The 21,586-nt window shown below is 56.7% G+C and overlaps 2 protein-coding genes across 3 annotated transcripts; both read right to left on the bottom strand.

The window, feature by feature from the left end:
• Positions 1–5,602: 5,602 nt before the first annotated feature.
• On the bottom strand, positions 5,603–9,028 carry E2F1 (E2F transcription factor 1). The gene is made up of 7 exons (XM_086474942.1): positions 8,834–9,028; positions 8,124–8,214; positions 7,276–7,495; positions 6,667–6,819; positions 6,396–6,510; positions 6,089–6,293; positions 5,603–5,853 (listed from the first exon to the last, which is right to left on the bottom strand). Exons 1-7 carry the CDS (start codon positions 9,026–9,028, stop codon positions 5,603–5,605), a joined length of 1,230 nt encoding a protein of 409 aa, XP_086331068.1.
• Positions 9,029–16,423: 7,395 nt separating this feature from the next.
• On the bottom strand, positions 16,424–21,526 carry PXMP4 (peroxisomal membrane protein 4). 2 transcript variants are annotated; one of them, XM_086474827.1, is made up of 5 exons: positions 21,411–21,526; positions 20,999–21,061; positions 20,216–20,414; positions 18,963–19,222; positions 16,424–18,608 (listed from the first exon to the last, which is right to left on the bottom strand). In XM_086474827.1, exons 1-5 carry the CDS (start codon positions 21,524–21,526, stop codon positions 18,518–18,520), a joined length of 729 nt encoding a protein of 242 aa, XP_086330953.1. In that variant the 3' UTR covers positions 16,424–18,517. The 2 variants fall into 2 exon arrangements, with proteins under 2 accessions (XP_086330953.1, XP_086330954.1); XM_086474828.1 differs by having other exon boundaries at positions 18,568–19,222.
• Positions 21,527–21,586: the final 60 nt, after the last annotated feature.

Genomic DNA, 21,586 nt, shown 5'->3' with positions numbered 1-21,586 from the left:
CACCGGGCTGGTGCCAGCTGGATCCGGTGCACCCCACTGTGCTCCCAGTGCAGCCCACGGTGGTCCCACTGTGACTGGTTGCCCCGCTTGGTCACGGTTTGGCCGCGGGTGGTGCCGGTGTGGTCCTTGTTGGCCCCACGGTAGCCCTGGTTGCCCCAGGTGGTCTCAGTGTGGCCATGGGTGGCCTCAGCATGGTGGTGGTTGGCCCCAGGGCAGCCCTGGTTGTCCCAGTTGGTGCTGGGGTGGCCCCTGTTTGGCCATGGGTGGTCCCACTGTGGTTGCAGCTGGCCCTGGGCTGGTCCCTCTGCCATCCAGGAGACCTTCTGGTGGTGCCAGCTCCTCCGTGCCCATGGTGTCTGGTTCCCTCCAGTGCGGCATGCCGGGCATCAGGGGGTCATACCAATGGCGCTGGGTCCCAGTACCTCCAGCAGATGTAAAACCCCCTTCCCATCCCAAGCGCGGGCTGCAGGAGTGGGGGCAGCCTGACTGGGGAGGAGGTGCCTTCATCCCTGTCTGGCACAGGCACTTGGAGGCCTGTGCATGCGGAGAGGAACAGGACAGACATCCATGTCCATACCCCAGCCTGTCCTCAAAGATTTCACAAACAAGAAACAGATAATTCAATTAATAAACTAGATAAAGCCGCGTCTGGGCAGAGCTTCACATCGCTCCCAGGGTACATGATGTGTGGTGACTTTTTTGGGGGGTGGGCTTCTTCCCATCCCTCTTGGAGTATCCCAGGATTTTACTTACAGAAAGGGGCGTGCACCAGTTTTGCTTGGATGCAAAATCCCAGCCAGGCTTGCCTCCATCTGCACCACCTCTCCCTTCACATGGACCTCTTGAGGCCAATCTGTTTTGCTGAGCTTGGCTTCTCTTACTTAACCCAGGTCTCAAAACCAAGATGCTTCCATAGCCCAACGTGACCGAGCTGCAGCACATGTAGTTCGCTCGCCCTCCTCCTCCCCCAGGGACAACCGGCTGCAAGCTGAGCCCAGAGCAGTTGCAAGGACGCATCACAGCTATTTTTACCATCTCCCAGCTACTCTGGGTGTGTGCAAGGGAAAAGAGGCGGAAAAAGTGCACCTGGGGCCTGGTGGGGGTATCTGAGGGCTCCAGGGAGCACGTGCACCCAGTCCGCACGGCACAGGGCTGTCCCCTGCCCCTGGGGAGGCAGAAAGATGTCCAAGAGCTGGAGCTGTCAAGCATGATCATCACCAAATCAAATTAAAATGGAGGCAGGTATTAGAGAAACAGGCAGGGGAGGCCCTATGGCAGTGGGGATGGAGGATCACCTTGCCAGGGAGCGTGGTAAGGGGCTTGGGTGATGGTGGGGCTCTGCCGTGGACCAAAGCAAAGCCATGGAGGGGCCTTTCCGCACTCCCATGTTGCTAAAATCCATGCTCGGTCCTTATCAGGACACCCTGGGGTCAGCATGAGTTTTAACGTGGGAAGGAGCAGCTGGAAAGTTTTGAGGGTGAAGTCCAGGGCAGAACTTCTGTCAGTGACAGGAGGAGGCGGTTGCCCCCAGCTCCTTCCATGGGCGCTTCTGAAGTGCACCCCGAAAGCCACCAGCAGGGAAGGGGGACACGACCTCGGCCCAGCTGTGGGGAGGACCCCAGGGCTCTGCTCTGCTCCCCGGGTCGAGGGGGCACAGGACCACAACACAGCAGGAACGAAACGAATTGGCTTCTTGTGAATAAACAATGCTGCGCTTCACCTCCCTGAGGTACTTCCTTGCGGAAGAAACGCGAGTGGTTTTCGGAAGTGGAAGCATTGAAGTGTGGGGCAGGATCCAGGAGCAAGGCAGGGAGCAGGCAGTGCTGGCAGGGGCACGGCACCCCGGGCCAGATGTACCATAGGGGCCTACAGAGACCCCAAAACATGCCTGAACCCTCCAAGAGGGATTAGATTAAAGGTACAATAAATTCTAGAAAAATTTATGCTGTGTCAGCATCTAATGCTGCCCCCCCCCCTGCCCCAGCCACTGCCAGCCTGTCCCAGAGCTCATCCCACGGTTGGGCTCTCCTGACTCCTCCGAGTCCAAACCTTGCAGCCCCGGGACAGGAGACCCCCCGACTGCCTGAGCTCAGCACCGCGTTCGATTCCGGCACAACTCAGCCTGCGGTTGCCCGCCCGCCTGCCGCGGCGTTTGCCGGTGCCAGTGGAGCCGCCACTGCAGCCCAACGGCACCGGGCGCTCCCGGAGCTGGATGGGCACAGTCTCTGCAGGGTTACTGCCAGGGAATGAGAGATGGGAGCAAAGAGGAGCCGAGGACCACAGGGCACGCAGGATGCGTGCAGGGCTTGCCCAATGAAGAAAAGCAGATAGCTCATAAAACCAGGCAGTGCCCGGGGCCGCTTGCCAAAGCTGCCATGTGCCCTTCGGAAACGAGAGCCCCGACACGAGCTATCATCAGCATTTTTCTCCAGCGATTCGAAATAGCAGGAGGGAAGCCCTTCAGCTGCATCATGAATCATCTCTGGGAGGCAGAGCGGTTATTTTTGCGGTGCTCGGGCTCATGTGGAGCCACCAACGCGTTCCCCCAGAGCTGGGCTGCGCTGCCGCAGCGGGGGACGCAGTCCTGTCCCTGCCAGGGGGCCTGCTTTCGTGGGGACCAGGAATCCCAAGGGCTCATCACCCCGTGGAGTTCCCTGCTAGGGGAATGTGATGGTGAATGCCATCAGAGGTTTGCCTTTGCTCAGGGGAAAAGGGAAAAGCTGTGCTGCGACCGGGGGTTAGCTCGCTCGTGGGAACAGCCCTGCAGAGCACGGGACGTTGGTGTGAGTCCTCTGCTCTCTCCCTGTGCCCGCTGGCTCCCGTGAAAGCCAACGGCCACTTCCCCCTCGCTGGGGTCTCACCCCTTTGGGCAGCATTGCAGATCACCATTATGCCCCAGGAAAATGAAACCAAGAGGGGAAAGAGGAGGAGGGGGGCCGGATCCTCCTAAGCATAGGGTTGAAAATGCAATGGCATATGGCTGGGCTGGGCTCTCTGCAGTAAATCATAGCTGCAGCACCTCCGTCACCTCAGGTGACAAACATCGACCTTGTAAAGAAGGATGCAGCACACTGGGGACCATGCCCACCCACCCTGGTCTCCACATCCTCCTGCCCCACGGACCAGGAGAGCTCTTTCAGTTTAATTGCCTGAAAAAGCCCCATTTCATGGGGCAACAGCGGGACAGCAAGCCACCAGCTGATCCCACCCCAACACAGGGGACAGATGGGCTGTGCATGCCATTGCCCTCCTGGCTGCTGGGGTTTGGGATGGCACGGCATGCTCCCCTCCTTGAGGGGTGGCTGGCCCCGCTCCTGAGACGTGGCCAGTCCCAGGGGGCTGTGGGGAGGAAGGCTGGGAGCGGGGACCGCCTGCCACCATGGATGGGGCAGAGCCACGGGGTTTGCCACCCTACGCTGGCACACTGCTATCCACGCGTGTCCTGCAGTGACAACAATCCTGTGGCAGCACAACGAGCAGGGGGCTGTGCCTGGGTGTGGGGATGGAGGCACGAGGAGGGAGGTGGGAGGCGAGGCAGCGGCGATGGGCTCGCTGTGCCACCCCAGCACCCGCCGGCAGCCCAGCCATCACCCAGGCTTCTATTTCCTGCAAGAGGTGACGCAGGAGCGGGGTGAGCTTATGCAACGTGGTCCAGAGTAAAATATTTATCAGGCTGTTTAAAGGAGAAACAGGCAGGAGGCCGGGCAGAAAGAGGAGGGGAGCAAGCGCACAAAGACGGGAAGGAAGTGGCACGTCCCTGCCTGCCACTGTGGTGGGGGCCATGGCCCCCCTGGGCTGGCTCCAGACCGCCAGGGGGTCCATGGAGTCTCCAAGTATCCCTCCTCGGGGTGTCCCCAATATCCCTTGCTCCCCAGCAAGGGGACAGAGGGCTTGCAGAGAGGGTTGGGGCACTCAGGGTCAGGGCTGCAGCCAGCTCATCCCCAGTGAGCAGGGACATGGGGACTTTGAACTTTGGGCTGTGAACGATGCTGGCAGCTGCCTTCAGGAAGGACCAAGAGGTGCTGCGGCGAACAGGGGAGCCGGGAAGTCACTGGGAGCCTGCTGGTGCAGTGGATGCACAAACTGGTTTCACATCAGCCCCATGCTGCCTTCCTTCTCCCCGCACAGGAGCTGCGGCCGCAGGCACCCCTGTGCAAACGCTGCCCCAAAACCAGTGGAACGGGAAGGGGGGAGGCAGGAGATGAGCTGAGTGGGGAACAGGGGCTGCCAAAAGAAGCGATCCTCATCCAGACCCACTGCCCCATCCCCCTGGGGCACAGCCTCTTTGGAGGAGCAGAGGATGGCACGATCAGCCCCAGCTCCTAACCTACACTGGAAGTGCGTGGAGTTGCAGGGAAGGGAAAAAAAAACCCCAGGACCTATAACCTCAGGCAGTGACATCCCTGCTCGTGCATTTCAAGTTCAAAATAAAAACAAAGAACCCAAAAAATAACCCCAAACACCTTGGTTTCTCAGCTTGAGGTCCCAACCGCCCCTAATGCCCCCAGCAGCCCTGCACCGAAGGCCACAGTCAGTAGAAACCTTTATTAAACACAAAGCTCAGAGGAACACAAGCTTGTTAAAAGGCAGTAAAAGTGAAAGTGCGTCTCCAGCCCAGCCCTGTGGGGCCCCGGGACCCCCCCCTTTCCTCCCCTCCACCTCTCCCAGCACCCGTGGGCCAGAGATGGGGAGACAGAGCCGGAAGGCTGAACGGCTGCATGGGGAGGGGAAGAAAAGCCTGGAGACAGCGTTGGGTCCTCGCTCGCAGAGATGCGCCCCCGCCCGGGTCACCCCTGTGTCCCCCCGAGGAGACACACACATGGTCTCGGGGCCATCAGCCCCATCCAGCCCCGTCCCCGCTCCCGCAGCCACCTGCCACTGCGGTGACCTTGCCAGCAGCCCTGTTTTGGCTGCAAGCAAAGCCAGGACGTGCTGGTGAGCCCCCAGCCGGACCCTCCATGTCCCCCACCACCACCAGCAGCGTCCCCCTGTTCCTTCCCGCCCCCCCCGTGTCCTGGGAGAGCTCCCACACGCCATAAATAATAAATAAATACCCCACACTCAGCCAGGCTGCAAGCAGCCCCCCACGCAGAGAGGGACAGCCCCAACCCAGCGTCCCCCCGCATCTCCGCCACCCCCTTCCCAGCACGACGAAACCTCTCAGCACCCCCACTCTGCTGCACGGCCCCCCCCCCCCAGCCCCCCTGGGAAACTAAACGCTGTCCCCAGGGGACAATAATAAATTAATCAAATCTATACACAGGACTGCTTAAAGCTCTGTAACGGGCACCCGAGGGGGGCAGCGGCTCTGCCCTGGGCAGCCCCCCCATAATCAGGGCCCTGTGGGGTGTCCCCTGAGATGGGACCCCCACCCTGGCATCCCCCTTGCGGGGCTGGAGCCGGGGACGCTACTGGCCCCCAACAGGCCAGGGAGGCTGGAGGGGTAGGAAGAAAATATTGCAAAAAGGGACAGGGGAGAGGAGCTACGGGCGCTGCAGCCAGAGGGGCTGCCTGCCCTGCCCGCCCGGCCCGCGAGGGCAGGAGCCCAGGGGTGCCCCCCTGCCCCTCCCGGCAGCTCCCCTGCGAGCAGCCGGGCAGAACCTCAGAAGTCCAAGGGTGTGAAGTCCCCAAAGTCACAGTCGAAGAGCTCGCTGATGCCCTCGCCCTCCTCCAGGCCGAAGTGGTAGTCCTGCGCCTGCGGCGGCGACAGGTTGATGAACTCGTCCGCCAAGAAACCCGAAAAATCGTCCCTGCTCTGCTCCAGGAGGGCGTCCATGGAGGCCAGCGGCGAGAGGCTCACCTCCTCCGCTGGGCACTTGCCGGGCAGCGCGCTCGTCCCTGGCAGCAGTGTTTCTGTGGGGATGGGAAGCAGTCGTAAACCCCACAATCCTTACCAAAAAACCCAAAAAAAGCCGTTTTTGACTACATAGAACCTGCCTTCCCACCTCCCTGCCTCGCTGAGGTGCCCAAGCATCACCCCAGCTCCTTGCTTGTGCCAACAGCAGAGGCCACAGCTGCAAACACAGCAAGAGCCCCCAGCTAGAGCCACCATGCCAGCATCCCTGTGTCCCCAACGCCAGCCGCCCACCTTGCTCTCCAGGCAGCAGAGACATATTCACGTCCTGGGCGGGATGCAGGAGCGGGGAGGATCTGGGCTGCGAATGGCTGGGGGACGACTCCTCTGCGGGGGCTTTGAAGGGGCTCTTGACGGGGCTACAGACCCCCGAGCTGTCCTCGGGGCAGAGGAAGACGTCGATGGGGCCCTGAGTGCTTCGCACGGAGACCTGGAAAGCCTGGGGAAAGGGGAGAGGAGTAAGACAAGGAGGCACAAGGATGCCCAGGGAGCCTGGGCTGGGCTTTGCAGACATGGGGAGGAGAGGGTGGCTCCAGCTCACCTCCGCTGGGTCCGAGACCTGCAGCTGGGTCTCCGGGGGGGCTTTGATAACCATCACCATTTGCTCCGATGGGTCCACAACGCTGCGGAGATCCTGGCAGGTCACGTAGGCTGCGGTGTGGCGGGTCAAGGAGCAGACACAGGGATGCTTTCACGTGGGAGCGGGGTGGGCTGTGAAATGCTCTGACTGCACCACAGCCGAGCTCATCTCGGGGCTCAATCGCATCCCCCCCACCCAGCCAGCCCCGTCCTGGCCCCGCACCAAAGGATATTGCTGGTTGGCGGGGTCCTCGGTGAGCAGGCGCAGCTGCACCGTGCATGTCTGGATGAGGTCGTCCAGCTGCCGCTCGGCCGCTTGCAGCTCCCGCAGCTCCTTCTCCAGCAGCCGGTGCTGGCCGGGGGCCCCCACAGTGGCCTGGCTGCCCCTGGGGAGCACCGCGGCCATCAGGAGCCAAACTCCACAGCGTGACTGTCCCCAGGCACTGTCCCCACCTGGGCCAGGCTAAATCCCACCCCATACCCAGGGAATCAGCCTTGCGGGAGTTTCCGAGCAGGGCACAGCCCTGGGATCCCTTCCCTGAGCCTGGACACAGCCCCCCACTCCTCAGGCTGGCTTGAGGAGCCCGAGCGGGACTCGTAGCAGGCCCAGGAATACCGATGTGCGTGGGAGCCACCCGCAATTCAGCATCAGCCCTTGCCCGGGGCCGCGGACCATGTGAAGGGGGAACCACCACTCAACCCCCGAGCAGATGCTCTAGTGACACTGCTCTGAGCTTCTCCATCCCAGCAAGACCCTACTCCACCCCAAGTTTGGCCCAGGCAGCTCCCCCATCCCAGGGGACAGCCAGGCACAGCCCCAGGAGTCCAACCCAAGGACGTACAGCCACTGGATGTTGTTCTTGGATTTCTTGGTGATGAGCTGGATGCCCTCCAGGACATTGGTGATGTCGTAGATGCGCCTCTTCTGCACCTTCAGGACCTCGGCCGCCCAGTTGAGATCCACCACACCATCAGGCGACTGGCTCAGCAGCTCCAGGAAGCGCTTAGTGGTGAGGTTCAGCGAGGTCTCATAGCGGGACTTCTCCCCGGGAGACTTTGCCCCTGCCAGCCACCGAGGACAAGCGTGATTTAGCCACAAGGGAAACCCAGTGCTGGAACTGAGAGGCCGCAAAACAGCCCCCCATGCTCACAGGTGGCTCGTGGACCAGGGACCAGGACCAGCACCCCAAACCCCATTTGCTTTCTGAGGGCAATGGGGTGAGCTCCCCACATCCTCCATGGGAAGGATGCTGTGGGACCTGGCACAGGCTCTGACACCCGTGCTCAGTCACGATGGCAAGCTCGGTTGTGACACCAAGGCGCCAGGCAGGGCTCGGGGTGGGGGAGGGGGAGAAGACGATGAAGGGTCCGTTTGGGACGCTGCACCAGCACCATGCCAGCAGCTACAGCTCTTTCCCCCAGGGAGGGATGGCGCCGGTGGGGTGACCAGCAGACGCGCAGGACACCCGCGCCACCAGCCCAGGGGACAGCAGCATGGGCTGGAGAAAGCAGCTAGAAACCGCCTGGCCCCAGGAACAGCTTCTCCACGCTGACACGAAGGGCTGGGGAGAAACTGCCAGGGACCAGCCTGGAGGCACAGATCAGCCTGTGGGCAGCTGAGCGGGGTGGCCGGACCCCCTGCTCCGGGCTGGGCTGGCGGGGGGGGGGGCAGGGGGAGCAAGACTGGTACCTTTAGCGGGGTTCCTGGCCTTGCCCCGGCCCACCGGCAGGCTCTCTGCTATGTACTGGTGATCGGTCTCCAAGTTCAACTTCCTCTTCACCTGCAAGGGACGGGGCTCACCAGAGGGACGGCGACAACCCCCGCCACGGCCCCGCTGTCCCCCACAGCGTTGACGACGGAGGGCGGCCCCGAGGGACACCACCACCCCCCCCATTCCAGGGGTACAGCGCCGCCGAGCTTGGAAGCTCCCACTCCCGGCAGGATGGCGCTGGAGGGAGCGGCTGCTCGGCTGCCACGCACGGCAGCGGGGATGGGGGGCTGCCCCCGCCGGGGGGGGGGGGGGCCGCCAGGCTGCGGGGGAGCGCCCCAAAGCAGGCGCGGGAGGCAAAGCACGGCCCAGCGCGCCCGGGCGTGGGCTTCCGCAGCGGCAGCCGGAGAAGGGCCGAGCTCGGCAGGTGTGCTGCGTGGCACGGCACGGCACGGCACGGCGCAGCGCGGCTGGGACAGCACGGCCCAGCCGGGCAGGGTACAGCAGGGCACGGCCCGGCCCAGCAGGGTGCAGAGCAGGGGGCAGGACAGCACGGCGTGGCACGGCCCGGCCCGGTATACGGCCCGGCCCCGCACGGCCCGATATAGAGCACGGCCCCGCCAGAGCCCGCAGGGTCGCGGGCTCCGCAGCCCCCACGCCGCCCCCTCCCCGTCTCGGTCCCGGTGGTTACCGGCGGGCGGCCCAGCGCGGGCCGTCTCGGCGCGGCGCCGGGGCGGGCGGGCTGCGGCGTGGCGAAGAGCAGGAGGTCGGCGTCGGGGTGAGCGACGCCCGCGGGCTCCTCAGCGGCGGAGACGATGAGGAGGTGCGGGGAGGCGCTGCCCAGCAGCGCCGCCAGCCCCGCCGCGCCGCCCGCCGCCGCCGCCATGGCTCACATGGCCGCCGGGGCGGCGGGCGGCGCGGCGGGCAGGGCGCGGGCTGGGGCGCGGCCCATGCCGGGCGCGGGGCCGCTCCGCTCCGCTCGGCTCCGCGCCCGCCGCCGTATTGTTCGGCGCGCCGGCCACCGCGCGCCTTTGCGCGCCAAATCCTTTTTGCCGCGAAAGCGGCGCGAGCCTCCCCGCCGCCCGCCCATTGGCTGCGCCCTCCACCGGGCGCCGAGGCGGGGGCGGAGTGGTGCCGTCTCATTGGACACCGCAGCCGAAGCGACGGGCGGTGCCGCTCGCCTATTGGGCGCGGGTGGCGGCGCCGGACGAGCTGACAGGCGGCCAATCGGCGGCGCCGCGCCGAGGCAGGGGCCAATCGGGGGGCGGCTCGGGGACGCGGCGGGGGCGCCGCGTGGGTGCGGACCAGGGCCGGGCCGGGGCGGCGGTGGAGGGCGGGGGGGGGGGGAGGGGGGGGCCTCTGCCGTCCCCCCCCGCTCCGCCACCCCGCCGCCCCCCAGGATTCCCGCTCTGAAGCATCCCCGGCCCGTGCTTTGCCCACCTGTGGGGTTTTTTTGGCGTTTGGGAGTTTTTTTTAGAGCCTCGGGAAAAGCTGATCACACAACACCGGCGGGCACGGAGGGTTCTCTGTGCCCCGGACGGGTGCTCCAGGTCCTGCCCCATCGGGGGTGACGGGTTTCCGGCTGCGGGCGCAGTTGCCTTCCGGATGGCGGAGGAGGGCACTGGCAAACACCCACCAGCAAAGTTCCTGTCGCCCCCCCCCGGCCGTGAACTGTGCCCACCCGTGGGGCCCAGATGGGACACAGAGGGTGGGTTTGGGCTTTATGGGGTGTCCCCGCACGTGGCCTTTCCCTGGGGGGGGGTGATGGCCGAGGACCTCGGGGGGCCCAGCCGTGCTGGGGTGCAGCCTTCGAGCAGGGGGTCTGCTGTACCGTGGGGCACCGTTCTTTGGGGGGTGTTGGGACTCCTGTACCGTGTCTGTACAACCAACGGAGGAACGAAGGGATGAGTGGCTCGTGTCCTCTCTCCCTCACTGCAAAGCTGCCTCGAGACTTGTGGACAAGGCTGTTGGGCAAGTCTTGAGGCTTTGGGCTCTGACACTGCTCGAGAGTTCCAGCTCGCACGGAATGCCCGGGATGCTGCAATCTGCTCCATCCATTTGCCGGATGATTCACGGCATTCTGTGTTTCCAAACAGCTGTGGATCTCGGCAGCTTCTTCAGCGCTGGCTGATAACCCCTTGCAGGGCAGCATGGAGAAAAAGCTCTGCTGGAAGCAAAATTTGCACTTGACTGTGCTGGCAGCTATCTCTGAGGGTGGGACTGTGCAGCCAGGGGTGAGGCAGGGGGGATGGCAGCCAGAGCCGGGAGTGGCCCTGCCACGCCAAGAGATGACAGTCCGCCCACGAGACATGGCACAGGCAGCTCCCACCATCAGCGTCTCCCATGTGCAGGGTGCTGATAACCCTCCTGCTGCATGAGAAGACAAAATTAAAAAGGAAAAAAACATATACATCCTTCTAATGATCCCCCCTGCATTTAAAGACGAGGCCTTTGCCCGGGCAGAGAGATGCTGAGGCTCATGGCCGAAGTGTGGGTCTCAGCCAGGCACCCAAAACCCCTCTGTGCCCCCCAAGACCTGCCCCACACATCCCCAGGAGGCCCGTGGTGGAGCACAGTGGCCCCCAGCCCCTTGCTGCCTCTGGGCAGGGCTGTGGGCCAGCGCTGGCTCCTGTCCCGGCCCCGCTGCCAAGCCCGACCTGCCTGGGACGCAGGAGACAGGGTGGTTTTTCCAGCAGTGCGTGGGGTGCAGGAGGCATTCACAGCGATGAGTTGACTCCTCGGCTGTGGTGCAGATCCTGACACGCAGTGCCCCTGTGCTGGCCGAACAGGTTTCAGGCTTTAAAGGATTTTATACTGGATACTTGGGCAGCGGCTGTAATTGCCCTGCAGGACAGCCAGCGCGGAGCAGCGCCGTGATTTCCCAGGATCCCTACATCCTTAAATATGCCAGTAACACATTGCATGTCCGTGACCAATCATATCACCTCTCCATGCCTCATTTCTTCATCAGCCAAGAGCAAATAGAAATGCTGCCTTGCTTAAAGGAAATTAATACAGTTAATTAACACTTGGCCCTTCTAATATTCAAGGGCCCATTCTCCGGAGCCCTCGCACTGCAATATCATTACCGTGAAGCATAAGCAACAGTTAGACCAGATGTTTGCACACAGTTAATGTTTCTTCCATCTGGGGAGGGGCGAAAAAGGCAACCCCAACAGCCGGGCAGGAGCGAATGGCTGGCGGTGCTCTCCCCATCCCTGGGGAGCCTCGGCCAGGCGCTTCCTGGGGTGATGCACGGTTTGGGACACAGCTGCTGCACCAGCTGCTCCCGCTCTGCTCACAAAAGCTGGTTTTTTTTTTCCCCCTAATTCATGCGGGAGCTTATTTGGGGAGAGCAGGCTGTGCTCTGCCCCCCTCTCCCCCGGAGCTGCCACGCTGCCTGGCTGCAGCGCAAGTTCTCCGAGGGTTTAGGGCTGGTGGCACTGAAAAAGGGCAGTTGTGAAGACAAACGAAAGGCAACTGCTTGTGGTGGAAGGAAGGGCAGGGGCTTTTCTTGCATGCATATGAGGGAAAGCAGATGAATCCCGTCTCCTGCACAGCTGCAGCCTCCTCCCAGCCTCGCCAGCCCTGCAAAGGACAGGAGACCTGCTCCCAAGATTAGCTGTCTGGTGGGTGCTGCACAGAGATAAAGCCCTGTCTCTGCAGCTCCACTTGGTCACGGAGGGGATCAGGAAGGCTATTCATACGCTTGGTACCCCAGTCCGATTCACCCCAGCAGTCACTGGGTTCGGGTGAGTTTTGGCTGCCTTGTACATCAGGACACACTCAGGCCAAGGGGTGTCTGCTGGTCCCTGTGCTGAGGAAAAGGTGCAGATCGGGGCTGAAGACAGAGATGGAGCTGCAAAATCACCTCGAGGGAGCAGGCAGAAGGAGAGCTGGCAGGATGCAAACCTGCATCCCTGTGCTCGGTTAACCTCAGCGTGTAGGTGTCCCAGAAGCACGTTTACTGCCTTTGTCTCCCGCAGTGTGGTCCTGCTCTCAGCAGTTCCCCAATGGTCTGCGCTGAGCCGTCGCACTGGAACGACTGTGTCGTGTGAAGGGAAGCACAACTTCCCCCCGGGGTCTCCTGCCAGTACTCCGGTCCCCAGCACCTCGGTTCAGATGACAGCAAGCCAACAGTGTGGCATGCTCCCGCTGCAAGAGGACATGTGGTGGGGACAGGCAGCTGGGGAAAGCCCCAAGCCTCCATCGCGCCGCTGTCCTGACCTTACTGCCCTCCACCTCAGTCACCGCAGCCACGGCTTTTCTATGGGAATCAAAGCCATTTCCTGATAGCACACATAGAATAATTAAAGCTTGCCTGCGGCAGGAACGCATCAGTGGTTTAGGTGTCTTCTCTGAGATCCTGGTCCCAAAAGCTAGGAACTGCCTCTTCCCTTGCATCTTGTTACAGAAGAATACACCAGCAGTTCTCCTCCCAAGCCATCAGGTCAGCTACTCTCTTGGATGCCGGCCACAACAGATTCGGCAGCATTATTTCCTTCTTTTGTATGATGGCATCTGCTATTAAAACTCACATCAATCCATAGAGTCTTTTAGTAGAAGCTCACCCCCCCCTCTGCTCTTCACACCCAAACAGCGCAATCTTGTTCCATCTTCTGTAAGACAGAGCAGTACAAGCGCCTGCTTCCCACACCAGTTGCTAAAAACCAGTCCGACCAGGCTCTTCAATTTCCTTCAGTCAAGGCCTGCGGAGGAATGCAGAGGCTGAAGTGTTTCTCTCCTTGCACAGTGGTACGTTATGCAAAGAGCTTGGGAGTCATCAAGGAGTACATTTAGGAACAAGCCCCTTGATGTTGCCTTCTGTGCTTTAGCTTTTACCTGGACTTAGTAACTCTAGCCAGTCCAAGTTCACTTCCCAGCAGGTTCAGAGCACGGCCATCGGCACTGTGCACCCAAAAGGGAGGTAAAATGTCAGAGCAAAACCTGTAGCTCACTCAGAGCTTCACTTGGAACAGAAGGGGAGCTCAGGTAAAGTATGATGCTTTGAGAGGGGAAAAAAATGTTTTGAGATAGAACTGATACCAGTTTGGAAGTGTTAATTTGGCTTCTCATGGGCCTGGGCTGGACATTCCAGTATTACAGCAGCTACGAAGCAGGAGGTTTTGTCTTACAGATGTTCAGCGCTGCCCTCACAGAGGAACCTTCTTCTGCCTGGGATCAGGACCCCAGTCACCTGCCTGTGCCATAGGGAGCTCCTCACACCGCGACTGCTGTATGCCCACCACCACAGCTGTTACCTCTGCAGCTCTTAGCTTGGAACAAGCAGCAAAGTCATCTATACGCACTCATATTTTGGCTAACTATTTGTGGATGTTCTTACTTGGTTGAGCTAATGGGTGAAGCAGGTTCAGACTTGTGTCTGGTGCCTTCTACCTGTGCCCTGCTCCGGCAGATGGTCCTGCCGCAAGCTGTCTGCCCGAAAGAAGAGTAATTTGGGCAAGGACCAGCCCTACAGACTGAAGCCAGGACTCCACACAGGAGCCGGGCAGTGACCGACAGAGCTTCCTCCAGCTGACTTCTCTCTGAACAGCTGTATGCTCTCTGCAACCACTTGTGGGTGCTCCTGGCAGGCTGCGAGGCACCAAGGAGCGGACTGCCCTGTGACCAGGTCACCCCAGGAACACCCGACGGGACAGACGGCCTCTGCGCTAGCTGCGCAGCAAGAGCCGGTCACGCTCTGTCCCATTTAAACTGCGATTGAGTACGTCCAGTTGGTATGTGCTGCGACCCCCCAGCGGGGCTCACTTTGCCTGCAGGTACGGCCACGCTCAGTGATACAAACAGCTACGGCATAGGAAAGGTCATGCTTCAAAAAACCCACCCAGGATGACAGCCACCCCCGTTTGTCTTTGCAGCGAGGATCCTTACCGAGCGAGCCAGTGCTGCAGTAGCTAAATACGACGGTGTGGTCAAAGCACACTGGCTATTGCCTCCGAGCCGGTAACACAAGGGCACAAACGATGCAAAATGCGCTCCGTGAATGACTGCTCTACATATAGGACTAGCAACATGCAATGATTAAGCATCACTTCATATATTTTAGCTTAGTAATAACGACAGTAAAAAAAAGACAAAAAATAGGTTTTTATTATTGTTATAGAAAGCACAGTTTTGTAATATTCAAAGAGTGATTATACAGAAATAATCTGCAGATGAGTTTGGCAGAAAGGCTTGGATTGATGTACGACACCGACTGCACAAGAAGTCAATTCATAGTGGACAGAGCAACTTCAACCCACTGCCCCCTCCTTCACGCGTTTTAAAACCAAAACAGATATCCCTACAAGCAGTCTGATCAGCATAATTACAAGTTACCTGAGTTTATGTTCTTAACTTTATTCTATGCTGTCAGAAAACCAGGGCCTGGATTACATAGCAATTATGAACGCAAAATACATACCAAAAGCAGAAGTAACAATACTTGTATTATACAGCATTTAATTTGTTTTTCCTCCTCCTCATCACCAGTCTCACAGGAAATGAGACAGATGAAACTTCTTCTAAGTAAAGAAAAGAAGTTACCTCCTCCAACAATCTGGCATGAACACACAGGTTGAAAATTCAAGATTAGCACCCCTAAAATATTAACAGTGGCAGACAGACATTATGCTGGCTAACATTATGCCTAATTTTCTCTCCTCCCTTATCTGCTGGATTTCAAAACCAGCCTCAGCAAACTGAACGCATTCTGCTCAGGTTGGCACGATCCAGGAAGACAAACACAACCTGACAAATAGGAAACAGCACGAGGCTGGGGGCGGGGGGGGTGTGATCCAAAGGCCGTATTTGTGCTGATGCAGTGAAACTGAGTTTTGAGTCACAGCAGTTTCTCCTGTGTGAGGGTATCTGCACCGGGTCCTGGCTACTCCACTGCCACCAGCCACCCACGATGGCTCCCAACCGGCTGCAGAGCTTGGTGTGCACAGGGGACCCTCTGCAGTCACAGGGGGTCCCCACGGGTGCCCGGTTTCAGTCCATTTCAGCCAGAGATCACCCCCACACTTCTACCCCCCCCTGCAGCTCAGTTTAAAGCCGAGCTTGAACTACTCTACCCGGGCAAGAAAGTCTCACAGCACCAACATCAAAGCTGCTCTGCAGCCTCTCCCCTCTACCTGAACAGGGGTGGTCACTCCCAGGCACAGGGATGGTGGCCAGGACAAAGCGCGCCGTCACGCTGCGAACACACCTTCACACCTTCCAGCAGCCGCACCCTCCAGGAGCACTTCTCTGTGGCATTAATTGGACCAGCACAGGTTTTTCTTTCAGAAATATCCTCCCCTTAACTGAAAGGATCAAATGCCATAGAGAAAACCTTAGCTAAACCAAATGTCACGCACCCATTTAATTCTCACCTTTGTTAAATAATGTAATTGTCCCGGAAACGGTTCCTCAGCGATCCTGACAGCCAGCACTAGCCTACAAGCTGTCCTCCAAAGAGAGGGGAAGCGCAGTGGGTATGCCAGGGCAGCATGCAGCGGCAGTAAATAACCCTGAGCTTGCTTTGTTCCTTCATAAAATAAATGATTAATAGGTCAGTATAGTCAGTCTGGTATTCAAGGCTTGCTGAAAACTTTTGATCAGTTTGATTCATTAACCTTTAAAACTGCCCCTAGAAGAGGCTGAAAATCTGAAGGAGAAGCGTCATTTTAAAACGAACACTTCAATTTTATCCAGGAATCCTAATTTTTGACAAACTGAGCTAAGCATGGAGACACTGTTCCTCTTTAGAGGCACTCAGCACCTCACGGTCAGGTGTCAAGAAAGAAATAACATGGGAAAATAAAGCTGATGTAGACAAACAAACCCATGTTCATCTTAAAATTCAAACCCAATCAGGGCTGGGGGGAGAAAATGGCACTTCTTTGTGATTCTTAAGCATTTGGCCGATTCACAGGTGGCTTCCCAACTGTCTCTCTCTTATTTCTTTTGGTTTTAATGCTAATAAAAAAGGAACACAAACAGGGGACTCAGTTCCCCACACAATGCACTGGGGGAGGGCAGGGATTGTAACTTATGTATCCGAAAAGTCTGACTCAGACAAATTACTTCTAGTTCACTTCCTTACTACACGCCCGCATTGTTCCAACACCTTGGTAGCAGAAGGGGTTCATCCCCAGCTATCTGCTCACAGACCAGCACGGCGGACTAACGCCGTTCAGGGACTGTTCCAATTACTGCCCTGGGGAAAGCAGTGACTTGCAGCTTAACGTCCTGCCCCGACGCGGCAGGAAAACCAACCGTCCGCGACCGCCAGCGAACGGCTGCTGCTGCGCGGGGCCCGCTCCCGGGACGAGCCGCAGTTCGTCTTCCAGGGATGGCAGCTGGCTCCTGGATCAGAAGTACAGATGGTTGGAGGCTCGAGCACAATTTGCTTTGAAAGTGAGGTGGGTGATAGATTCCCAAGAGAAAAAAGGCGTTTCGAACCGAGGATGACTGCTGGCCACTGCTGACACTAGAAACGGGCTATTGCCTTGGTTCTGCCATCTAGAGAGGACAGAGATACTACGGTCGTGTGACAGGACAGGTCGCTTGTCCTTCCCGGGGCCAGAGAAGGGCTTCACAAGCAGCCACGTGGTTGCAGTGGCAGAACTACTAGCAGCAGAAAATGATTTTGCCTCTAAGGGAATCACAAGCGTTTCTCAGAGAACGGAACGCCAGCTATAAATTAAAAAGGTTAAAAACTGCTTATAGACACACAGCTCACACAACCAGCCTGCACCATCTTTTTCTACAATAATTATACACGGTCAAGGATTTGTGAGTCTAATACTTTTAGGGAGATATTCTCAAGCCATAGCTGTCAGATTGTGGAAGGGTTTTCTGAAATCCCATCAAAGCTCGTAGGAATTCAGCAATATTTGCAGAATATGACATTCCTATCAGAACAATACTGAGGCTTTTGACATAAAAATCGAGTGCCGCACTTGTGCTGCTTCAGATATCCCACAGTGGTGCAGATCCCATGATTTATAATTAAGAAAATCAGACCTCACCTGTAGCCTCAGTATTTTTTCTGCACTGAAACCTTTAAGCTTATCTCCACCAAGCAAAATATTTAATTACAAATAAACAAACCCAATTCCTAACTTCTACCTGAGCCACTCAGGATGCAATTCAATCCCAAACACCACAGCACCAGACAGCCTACAGGGAGGGGAACATTTCACTCTCCCTCCTGCTGCCACAGACAGCGGAAAAATAAAGAGCAAAGCACCTCTCAGAATATGTCTAATAGGAATAAAAGAGCTTAGAAGGACAAAGAAAAATGACTTAAGAAGAAATTGAGAATTTTTTCCCACTCAGAAGCTACCTGAATTTAAATGTACTGTTTCAGTCACACCATTGAATACGAGGAATTGCTAAAGCCTGGGGTGTAAAGAGGCTGCAAAGGACGATGGGCAGCATCAGCGGGATTACGAAATGACGTGGTCAGGTCAGCACGAAGAGTGGATGGGTACAAGGAAGGCAAACAACAAAGTCCCAGCTGAGCCAAAAGGGAATGGTCAGCAGAGGGATCTTAATGACTCTCTTGCAAATATCACCACATAAAACCAGTGCGTCAGGAATTATTTTAATGCACGTCATTACGTGAATGGCATAGTGTTGTATGGCAGGATAAGTGCTTTGCACTATTAACAGTTTGAATTTATGAATTTTAAACCAGTTCTTGTTCTTCCTCAGCTATCTAGTCAAGTTCTGTTACAGCCCCGAGCGTGCTGCACTCTCCCTGGGCCGCAGCAGTGTTATTTCTAAGTGGAAGATTCACTTGAATATTCACCCGTGGGCTCAACCCGGCTCAGCAACAAACCCGCACAAACTACACGTACATTCAAGCTCAATTACAGCTAACACAGACCACTGCTGGGCAGGGTTGATTCTGGACCTAAGAGAAACCCATGTGCTTATCTTCCACCCAAATAAAAGCGCTTCTTGAAAGTGTTGCTCGCTTCTGCATATAAAGTACCCAGCGTGATATCTGAGGGCGTGCAACGCGCCTCAGCCTGTTTTCAAAGGAGTCTAAGTTGCGTAACTGTTTTTGGTATTTAGTTCAAGCAGCTTTTAAAAAGTTTACAAGTAAGTTTAAAATAAATACAGGGTATTAATTAGTGCACTCTGCAGAGGGACAGATTCAGCCCAAGTGCATGAAAGAAACTGAGCAAAAATAGTCCTTCCAGGCCTGATTTACCAGCCTTGTACCAGACAATCCTAACAGTTTTATTCTCAAACATCTTACGGTCTCCCTGAGGGAAAACTGCAGTGAAACTCTCTTCAGGAGCACACAGCTGTCCTTGTAACAGTTTAAACAAGACTTCCAGTTGTCCACAGAAATGAAGAAATGACGTCCCTGCTTTCAGACCCGAGCAGGTCCCCGCTCCCAGCACACTACGGGGAGCACAGCAGCACAGAAAAACGCTCCTGTCTTGTGAACTCTCAGACAGTCCCTAGAACATTTTTCATGATTAGACATACTCTCCACTTACTGTCAGGCTGTCATTTTATAAGTATATTTAGTTTCTTAAAAAAAACACCAAAAAACAAACCCAAAAGCCATACTTGTAGGGAAAATAAGGCCTCTTTTAAAAGAGACTGCAACAAGTTTCTGTGGGGTATTTACTCACTTTAAACAGAGCCAAGAGAAAACTGATCAGAACATTTTGGCCAGGACACCAGAGGCAACTCTGCTTGACAGATGTTAATTTAAAAAAATCACCAGTCAAGAGTTACAGAACAACCCTTTCCCTTAGCTGCTGGAAGGTACCGTCACAGTCAAAGGTGTTTTACAATGAACCACCTACTTGCTGTCTGTCCTTTTGTTATAAATGAGGAAGTCAGAGATGTCATGCCATACATCACTATCATCGTACAGGTAGGTCATGGAGGACTGCAGAGAAGGCTGCAGAGTTTGCCGGTGGTATTCAAAGAGCCAGAGAACTGTCCCCCATATCAGAGCAGCGACAAGGGGAAAGGGATCCTGCTTTGGCTGGGGGACATAGCCCTTTTCCACCGCCAGCCGCGACAAGCCGAACAGGATACGAGACAGCAGGTACATAATGATCTGCATGAAGAGAAAACCCATAGAACATTCCATAAATAACCTGACCAATGTGCAAGCCAGGCCGAGCGATTCAGAAGCAATAAGCCAGGCAAGAGGGGCAGAAAGAATTTGCCCAACTTAAAAGCAAACGGGTTGTAGGTTCACATATCAAGCAGTCTTTATAACTGGAGATGTTTGTGTCTTCCCTATGACCTCAGAGTTCTACGACTCTGCTGGTGCTCTAATTTAGTAACCAACAAGTTAGGCGTAATGCAACACACCTTTGCAGTTGCACAACTTCTGCCTCTGCTCAATTAATGCTCCTCAGATGCTGCTGCTGATAGAAGAGTCACAGAGCAGCGCTGCTAACCCGCCAGCAGACAGGAACAGGACGATTTAGCAGGGCTGCTGCGCGACTCTTCTGTCAGCACAGCACAAAACCAGACGGAAGGTGTGCTCTTGCAGGGCATTGCACAAGTCGAACACTTTTGATTAATCTGTGTGTTTTACTGATTCATCTATGACTGTGTTGACAACCAGCTTTAAACCAAACATCCCCTGAGCAGCTTTTGTCGGTTTAACCAGTTTAGTTAAGCGTAACTCAGTAACCGACTGTGCTCTACACTTGCAACACTCAAGCTGTAGGGTCTGACCCTGGGAGCAGGCAGACTAGGGGCACGTGCAGTCAGTTACCACAGCTCAGAAGACAGATGGGGCAATCCAACAGCTCTGGATTCCGTGCCTGCCTGCCTTCCTAGCTATAGAAGTGCAGCTCTGGAGGTAAACCTGGGCTTTTAGCACTCACACCATTCACAAAGGCACACAACTACCTCCAGGATTTGAGTGCAGAGCAGCCAAACCAAGAACTTGAGCAAAGGGGAACACAGTAAAAAAGTAATGCTACATGGTAAGAACCACAAGAAACATACCAGGCTAAACCAACTGCTCCCTGGCACATGATCCCTCTTCTTTTTTTGTTTATTAATCAAGGAAACTTTCAATGAACACATTTACCTGGCTGTTGATGGGATTGTTCTCACCGAACACTAGCCAACCCCCAATGCAGGCTGCAAAGAAAGAATGAAATGGAATTTTTTTCCTCTGTAGTTGGGACTGCAACGCCATAAGCCCCTTGTAGGTGAACACAAAATAAGCCAAGTTCCGGGAATGAGTGTACGTAGCCTGAGCAATCGATTTCAATTTCTCTCTTAAACTGAAGAAAAGAAACAGACAATTAGGAGAGCAAAAAGGCAGGACCACTGCAGTCACTCAGCCTGGACACTACACCCCTCTGGCCTGCCCATCTAGACTGATAGCTTGGGCACCCCGCAGAACATCTTGTGAGGGAGGAGAAATCCCTTCACCCCTGGCTCACTCAGCAGAACACAGCTCTACTTAGGCTGCGGACTGTGCTTCTGCCTAATCCGGTGACTAGTCAAGCAGCCTTTTTTTTTTTTATTATTATTTATTTGCATAAGTGCACGTCTGGCATAAGCAGGGAAAGCCACAACATGCACTGCTGTAGTTTGGCTTCCCTTATTTGAAAGGCCAGCAGAGTGCTGCTAATTTCTTCTCTGCCTGCTGGTTCTCATCAACCATTCTGAGTTGGTCACCCCCCCCAACTACAGATATTTGTGCGTGCATATGAGTTGTCCTGCTTAGCTATCAGAACAACAAGCTATGAACATGGCTCATGTATCTTTCTGCTTTTTAAGCTCTCTAGAAACACGAAAAATTGAATGCTTAAATGAAAGCATTCTAAGCAGTAACACAGAAATACAGAACTAGGGTTTGTACCTTCCGCTCTTGAACAGGAAAGTCATCACCAGGGCATGCGGGGCACGAATTTTTGCTCCATAACTGCAAAAGTGAAGAGATACTTCAGAGGTTTTGTATTAGAGTATGAAGTGCCTATATTTCTATTCATCTGGCCGAAAGATGCTACTTGAGCAACTCCACCTCACTTTGAAGCCAGCCCAGCCGCAGCAGCGCGCCAAGCCAGAGGGAGCCCAGGCCACGGGCTTAAAAGAACGTGCACCCAATAAGCCAGTCCCAAAGGGGCCCCCAAAACCAGTTAAAACCCCGCCTATCGCTGAGGGAGACGGAAATGCCTCTCCCGAACCTCCACCACGACAGCGACTGGGCCCCCGCCCACCCGCACCGGGCCCGGCGCCCCCTCCCGCCCCTCAGCCGCCCCCGCCGCACTCACACGGCCCCGTTGCGGAAGCCCTTGAGGACGGCGAGCGCGGCGTGGTAGCGGCGCTGCTGCAGGAGGGCATTGGCGGCGCGGAGCAGGGCGCGGAGCGCGTCCCGGCCGCCGGCCATGGCGCACCTCCCGCCGGGACCGGCCTGCGCCGCCGACAAGGCGCACGCTTCCGGGGGCGG

Source organism: Leptosomus discolor, chromosome 17, assembly GCF_034619465.1.
Source record: "Leptosomus discolor isolate bLepDis1 chromosome 17, bLepDis1.hap2, whole genome shotgun sequence".
Taxonomy (NCBI): Eukaryota; Metazoa; Chordata; class Aves; order Leptosomiformes; family Leptosomidae; genus Leptosomus; species Leptosomus discolor.
The sequence above is the reverse complement of the archived record's forward strand: the minus strand, read 5'-3'. Positions and strand labels throughout refer to the sequence as shown.